Genomic DNA, 7,552 nt, shown 5'->3' with positions numbered 1-7,552 from the left:
CACTAAAACACTACCATGAGGTACCACCACTTTACAATAAGACTACCCTTATACAGTAAAGGGTCTATGAATAGTTTGTAATTCATTTATTAATTAGGTTGTGAACACTTTATAAATCATTAATAAGCTTTTATAAGACATGAGATAAACAGGGCAACTGTGACCGGTTGCTTGCCAAATAGTGAGCCCTCATTTATCTGTACTGTTGAGCTTTATATTGGCTACCTAGCTTACTTCGTCTTCTTCATCAGCCAGCATCCTTGGTATCTGTTGTTCACCGAGTTGATTCTCGCTAAGTAGCCAATATAAGGCTTAGTAATCTTGCCAAATAGTGAGCCTGTGTTGATGTGTTAAAACTATGTTAGAACTGGTTTATAAATGGTTCTTAATGATTAATAAAGTGTTTACAACCTAATTCATAACCTAATTATATGTCATTGTACCATGAAACACTTGTTATTTTCTTACCTTAATGAGCTTTCAATTGCTTTCTTAGTATTCTCTCTTTGTTATCAACCACCAAAAGTCCACCATATTTACCAGTCTGTCTTTTTCTAGAAAAGTATTGTATTAGTTATTGTTTAAGTGTTGGAAAATAAGTTAACATTTCTCTTTCTCTGCAGCCGCTGACAGGCCTGCAGTCTAATGGTCCGGGGCTTCACTACAGAGTGATGTGGAGGCAGAAGCTGATGGACAGTGATTGGACCACAGTGACCGTGGCCAACAACTCCAAGTTTGTTGTGTCTGGAACGCCCACATTTGTTCCTTACGAGCTAAGAGTTCAGGCAGTGAACGAACAGGGAGCTGCAGCTGAGCCGCAGACAGCCATAGGCTTCTCTGGAGAGGACTGTGAGTTAGATCCATTCTTTCCACCCTTAAAAAAAAAGTGCAAGACACCGGAGTAACCTTTAACATGTACTTAGTATGTTTCCTTTGTATTTACCTGTCGTTGTGTTGCTTGTTATGTGCAGTGCCAGTGGCAGCTCCAGAAAATGTGCAGGCCATGCTGCTGAACAGCACTCTGGCTAAGGTGCACTGGGAACCTGTGCCCGCCAGGTCAATACGAGGACATCTCAAAGGATACAGGGTACAGTACAGAAGACCACATGCAGTGTAACATGTAATCAAACACACACTCAACACTCACTGTATGCTACCTGTGTCCTGTAGGTGTACTACTGGAGAGATCGCAGCCTCCACAAGCACAACCCCCATCATGCGGAGAAGCAGATCTTGACCTTCAGCGGGAACCACACCCACGGCATGCTGCCCGGCCTCCACCCCTTCAGCCTCTACTCATTCAATGTCAGGCTTTATAACGGCAAGGGAGAGGGTCCGCCCAGCCCCACCCAGCAGTTTGAGACGCCTGAAGGAGGTAGGAGAAATCTTTCTTTCTAACTGCAGTTGATAGTCCGTTATTGACACAGATACAATCTTTTTATTTAAATGCATATCAAAATACTCTCCGTGGAATAATATTTTGTGTTTTGCAACTCATTTTCCACACACAGAAAAATCAGTAACATAGTTAAAATTCTTGAATTCACATCTTCTCCATCTCCCTCCAGAATATGTGAATATGCAAATATGTTCTTGTTTACTTACAATACGCAAACATTTATTTTACTTTACTGAGAAGTCAATTCTTAGCATGTGAGCCCTGGAGGTTTCAAATCTTCACAGCAAACTAGTTTTTGATTATGAGAAATAGTGCTCATACACACTTAACACTCTTAGTTGAGCACTGAGAAATGTTCCTCTATAAACTTATTAAACCATGCACATACAGTCATCCAGCACAGTAAAGGTACAAAACAATCATAACATCTTGTAGTGGAGAGGGACACGTGTTTCACTTTCAATGTTCATGTTTCTGTGTCTTCTGCAGTGCCAGGGCCTCCTACTTCCCTGTTGGTGACAAACCCCAACCTGGACTCTCTGACCCTTGAGTGGAGTCCTCCTCACGACCGTAATGGACACATCACCGGCTACACCCTCAAATATCAGCCAGGTGAGGCTTAAGAAAACAGCTGAACTTACAGTATATCTTCAAAGCAAATGTCACCTTCTTTCATGTAGTGTGTAGTTTTGTATGTTCTTCTTTGTCATGTCATGTACTGTAGTGTCATCCTGTTCAGACAGATACAAAAAAGTAGTACAAAATAAAATAGACCGTAGAGCATTTTAAGTTATTGTACCTAAATAACGACACAAATTAACAAATCAACTTTTGTCACTCCCGCCTTCTGTTCCTAAACCCTTCACCTCTGTGCCCCAAACGTTTCATTTCCACCTTTTCTCATCATTGGCCTTCATCCAACTTCATCTTCGCCCCCTCCTCCTCACACCTCTATTCAACTTACCTCAATACTTCCAAACTTCAATCTCCATCCCATTATTCTTCCCATTCATCCTCCACCCTGTAGTCAATGACTCCAATGAGCTGGGCCCGTTGGAAGAGCTGGCGCTGCCCGCCAATGAGACCTCAGTCACTGTGTTCAGCCTCAAGTACAGCACGCGCTACAAGTTTTATTTGAATGCGATAACAGTCAGTGGAGCAGGCCCGGCCATTTCTCAGGAAGCTGTCACCATCATGGATGAAGGTAAGTCAGCAAATGCAGACAGCAACAATGAAATGATCTGAATAACAATCATGTCTCCTCAACTCGAAAGCTGATTAATATGAATTGTTTCTATTGCTCAGGTAAGAGGATTTGAACACAGCTTTTTTTCTACAGAATAGTATTAAGTATTGAGTCCATGCAAATGTATTGCCAACTCTTCAGTACACTTTACTATTCTTCAAATGTTTTTGATTATCTTGCCTTCATCTGAGGAAACATGAAAAAGATGATTGTAATTTTCCTTTGTCATTTTTTGTTTTTATTTGATGTACAATTGATCTTCATTACTTCTATGAACTTTATACAGAACAAGAATCAACCTCATCCAGATTACAGAAACACTCATTAAGTGGATTAATGTATTGATTAGTTCACAGCATTGACTCAAATACTTGTTAAAGTGATTTATTTATACAGAAATGGCAAACACTTGCTAGTTCCAGATTCTCCAATGTTAAATATGCTGTTTTTTTAAGTTTCACATCATAATCAATTGAATATTTTTCTAGCTTGTGGCTGCTGGTCGGACATTACAAGCAATTACAAGATGCCCCATCTGTGGAAAATCATGATCAAGATATTCTTAATATTTTCTGACATTTTACAGACTAAAAAGTTAATCAATTAACTGAATACTCAAGACAATCCATTTTTACAATGTTTGTTAGCAACAGCCCTGCTTTGAAGACAGAACATCGTCATGTGTTTTGTGTTCATGTGAAATCCTACATTGTATGTTTTGCAGTATTATGCATAGTTTCATAGCACTATCTTTTATGTTAAGCATTTTACATAGCATGAAGTACATAAGCTCTTCATCCATGTGTAGTGGGACCTGAGTGTGATCCAGTTGCATTGTTACACAAGATGACTCATGCTGTTATAAACCCTCAGCCTCATCATCTCTTACATTACGCGGCATGACCCACATACATGTCTTACAGTCACTGTTACCTACAGTGGCAGAGATGGCGGGGGGTCGTCCCGTTGTGAACCTTCTCCAGTTGTTTCTCTGTGTCTTTTTTCTCTCTACAAGCTCTAATATCACAGCATGAAGTAGATGTGGCCACAGGTACTGTCGTATCTACAGTCGTGCATGTTTTACAGATCCAGCCATAGCTTCAAAACCCAACGCAAGCATGCACTCCTTATCACTGAGCAACTTCCCCTCGTCCCTTTCAAATGCTGCAGCCCACCAAAAGTCTCTGGCTGATTTCAAAGCAGAGGAAAGTTCAAAGCAACACAGATTAAAGATACTGTGTGACATGTGCTTTTTAATGTCATGTGATAAAACTCTTTTAAAGAGTCTTTTAAAAGCACTCGGCTGTTTATTCACTGTGCCTTTTGCGACTTTGACCCCCTCCTCACTTCTTCACGCTGGCTGCTAGTGATTCTTCCCGCTGCATGGCAGGCGTTTGCTTGGCATGTCAATGAACTGTGTGCGCAGTGTATGATGACTTCAGTGTCTGGTGTCTCTGCCGTGTGTGTCTTGTTTGTGGTGCGGTCTTTACCCCCTCTCCATGTTGTTTACAGGAAACACGCAAACCTCTCATCCCATTGCACCGTCTCCTCCACGCCGTCCGCCCCACAAGGGTACAGACACTGCTGCCATTTCAGTAGACTTCATGCCTGAGTTGTTACATGATCAGCTTTGTGTGTTCTTTAGTTTGTTGGTATAGTGTCCTTAGTTGACATATCTATTGTGTAAGGCTATGAGGGTCTAGATTGGGTGATGCTAATAGCATTTATGTGGACTATTATTCATCATTTAATTACCACTTATTGGATTGACCTTTGACCCACGGATGGATATTGATGGTTGTCTCTTCTCTTGTGTGCTCAGCTCAGCCTGCGAGTCCTTTTAAGAACATTAGCTCCTCGTTCGTAGAGGACGGCACCCTGATCAGTTGGGAGTACTGGGGCCCGGAGAGAAACGTTTATGTAGAGTACATAGTGAAAAACAGTAAGCAAAGCATCTCACCTTTTTTATTTCTGTCAGTTTCACACAGAGGTGTCAAGAGACTCCTACTTCATTGTTGGCTCATGCAGGTGAATATAAATATTGGCAGTCACGTTGAAGCTGGCTCCTGCCAACGTGGACCCAGATGTAATAAACGAGGCTTTCTGTGATTGATTTTCTAATTACCCAGGCCTCGTATTGCCTAGAGTTGCTTGCAGCTCCCGCGACAATCTCCTTGGAACTTATGTAGACAAACATCCCAAAAAGCAGCACAAACATTGTTGTTATGCCAATTAATTTTTGACTGAAGCAGTCTCCGTTGTTTTTATCCACCTGCAGTGAGGATGAAAAGCCTTGTTGTATGAGTATGGCTCTCTCACACCTACTGTTTAATAGATTCAATTAGCGAACACTATAATCATAGATTCACAGTCATTTAGACAATGTTGTTATCAAAAAATATTATCTTGTGATCATAAGTCAAACACATTTCATATTAAGCTCATCACCACATGTATCATTCATGGTGGCCCTGAAAGATCAACGCACTGCAGCGTAAGGAAACACACACAAACAGAGGAGAAATAATGAAAAGATATTCAGCAACTTCACAAGACGTGCTTAGCAACCGTGGCTAAAAATGGAAAGTGATCAAATGCTAATAAATGCAGACAGCAAAACCTAATACAGGAAACACAATGGCATACTAAAACATTTCAAGTCGCACAGAATGCAAAACAAATGAGTTGCAAAGCATCACTTCAGGGGACAATAAATATTGCAGGTTTGTTCATCACTTTTTATTGTCCCCCAGAAACATATGTTTTCTAACTCAGTTTTGTTGTGCAATTTGCAACATTCTTTAAGTTCTTATGTTGTCTTTTTTGGCTTCACAAGTTGTTGATGAAGGTGGTGAAATGTGTCTTCTTAAGTTGCAGTGTGCGTAACTTTCAGGGCAATAATTCATTGATAGACTCCATCATTTACAATTAAGATCTAATATAGACCAAATTAGCTGCAGTGTAATCCCATTTCAGTAGTTATTCACATCCCATGATGTCACGACACATCTGAAGTTGTGTGTGCTCCCTCAAACGTGCCTCTCTCCGTGAACGTCCCTCCTGCAGGTGAAGGTGAAGAGGAGTGGCAGAAAGAGCTTGTGAACGGCTCTCAGAATGTAACGCTGAAGGGCTTAAAGGGGGGCCTCTCCTATAGGGTGCGTTTGGTTGCCCAAGGTCACCACGACCAGCCGCTCCACCACTCTGAGGAGCTTGTGGTCTCGGTCCCAGGTGAGGCAGTTCCTCGGTGGTCGCCTCCCCCACTGGCCTGGCATGGCCCTGTACCGTGCATTGTGTAGTATATGTGTAGTTGTTTGTGCCGTTGTGTAATTATAATCCAGTCTAGCATGGGTTTAACAGATGTGTTGTGGTCACTCTGTATGCCAGGCATGAACTGCAGAGATCTAGAGACAGTGTGTAGCAGCTTGCATGATTGTGTGGTTGAATCTTTAGCGTATTGAAAGTCAGTCCATGGTAATTCTCATTTAGAAGTTGTATTTGTTTCTATATATATATATATGTTTAGTGGTTTAATATCCAACCTAATATCACCCACAGTAATCCTGCGTGTACAGTGTGTGTGTATCTGTGTCTGTTTGTGTGTGCACTTGTGTGAGAGAAAGAGACATTTTGTACTAATGAGGCTTCAATATTGGGTCCAAGTCACCATTAGCTTAATCCAGGAGATTTCTAACTCTTCTAACATGATCCACTTATGAAGTGAAATCTCTAACAAGTAATGCTTAGAGAATGTCTCGTTACATGTTTGTTTTAGCATATTATTATGGATACATGTGTTCTATTTCACCAATCATAAATCATCCAGTCCTAAATGTTGAGTATTGTCCTCCTCCAGCTGTGGCGAGCAGACAGGTGGACATCGCCACTCAGGGATGGTTCATCGGCCTCATGTGTGCCATCGCTCTGCTCATCCTGATCCTCCTCATTATCTGCTTCATCCAGAGGAATAAGGGAGGGAAGTATCCCGGTGAGTAGAGGCACACACACTAATATATAAACCCACACCCGAATGCTTTGTTTGCCACGTTCAATTTTGTTTTAATAGGATTTTAAGATTAGATTTCATGGTTTTGGAATATTGGTTTGTTTGTGCACTGAAAGCATACTAATCAGCCCTAAGACAGCTCTGTATGACAATGTATGGCTGCTAATGGAAATGGCTCTGTTTATTTTTGGAAAGAGATTTATCCTTAGAATATCTTGATAATGGATCACTTAATATCTTGCTAAATGTTTTCAAGTTATTTTTAAATATATTTCCCAATTAACACTATGTTTCCTTACTGTTACCCTTACCAATCCATTATGTATTAACCTGAGAACACTTAAAGGTGGGGTAGGTAAGTTTCAGAAACCGGCTCGAGATACACTTTTTGTTATATTCCATGGAATGCTCTTAACATCCCGATAGCAATGAATATCTTAAGTGCTTTGACAAAAAATCCATAAAAAAATTTCATCTGTGGAACCCGTAATACTGTAAAAACTACAGGCAGGCTAAACGGATTGGATTGCCGCCCTGTCTGTCATGCTTCCATCTCGTGCACGCACAAATGTATCTCGTGCCCTCATTGGGCGTGCCGTCATTGGGCGTGCATTGCAGCAGTACTTCAATGACTCGCCAGCAACAGGCGGCCACTTTCACCATGGCAGAGTTAGGTTCAACATCGTCTACTGGTCGCAAAAGAAAAAATGTAACGGAGCAAATTAAGAACAAAAAGAAAGTGGAAACTAGGAGAAGTCAAACCAGAGTCAATATCGGAGTTGCTTTGGCTGTGTAGTATTGCTAGCCTAGATGTGTTTAGCTTTGCCTGATATGTAACGTTACTGCAGCCTGCTCTCGCGGAGGAGGTGCTCTGTAAGGAAGTCTGAAGGAAGGGGCGGATTCT

The 7,552-nt window shown here is 41.3% G+C and overlaps 1 protein-coding gene across 1 annotated transcript in view; it reads left to right on the top strand.

Moving 5' to 3' along the window:
• The window catches only part of nrcama (neuronal cell adhesion molecule a), a 39,017-nt gene extending 32,379 nt beyond the window's left edge, over positions 1–6,638 (top strand). Inside the window, exons 20-30 of the mRNA XM_010772723.1 lie at positions 527–542; positions 624–849; positions 972–1,087; positions 1,171–1,375; positions 1,889–2,011; positions 2,427–2,603; positions 3,661–3,696; positions 4,158–4,217; positions 4,468–4,587; positions 5,712–5,873; positions 6,499–6,638. Of these exons, the coding sequence (XP_010771025.1) occupies positions 527–542; positions 624–849; positions 972–1,087; positions 1,171–1,375; positions 1,889–2,011; positions 2,427–2,603; positions 3,661–3,696; positions 4,158–4,217; positions 4,468–4,587; positions 5,712–5,873; positions 6,499–6,638 (1,381 nt within the window). The remainder of the gene's footprint in view (positions 1–526; positions 543–623; positions 850–971; positions 1,088–1,170; positions 1,376–1,888; positions 2,012–2,426; positions 2,604–3,660; positions 3,697–4,157; positions 4,218–4,467; positions 4,588–5,711; positions 5,874–6,498) is intronic.
• The last annotated feature ends 914 nt before the right edge of the window (positions 6,639–7,552 follow it).

This window comes from Notothenia coriiceps, unplaced genomic scaffold (genome assembly GCF_000735185.1).
Source record: "Notothenia coriiceps isolate Sejong01 unplaced genomic scaffold, NC01 NC01_scaffold00011600, whole genome shotgun sequence".
NCBI lineage: Eukaryota > Metazoa > Chordata > Actinopteri > Perciformes > Nototheniidae > Notothenia > Notothenia coriiceps.
The sequence above is the reverse complement of the archived record's forward strand: the minus strand, read 5'-3'. Positions and strand labels throughout refer to the sequence as shown.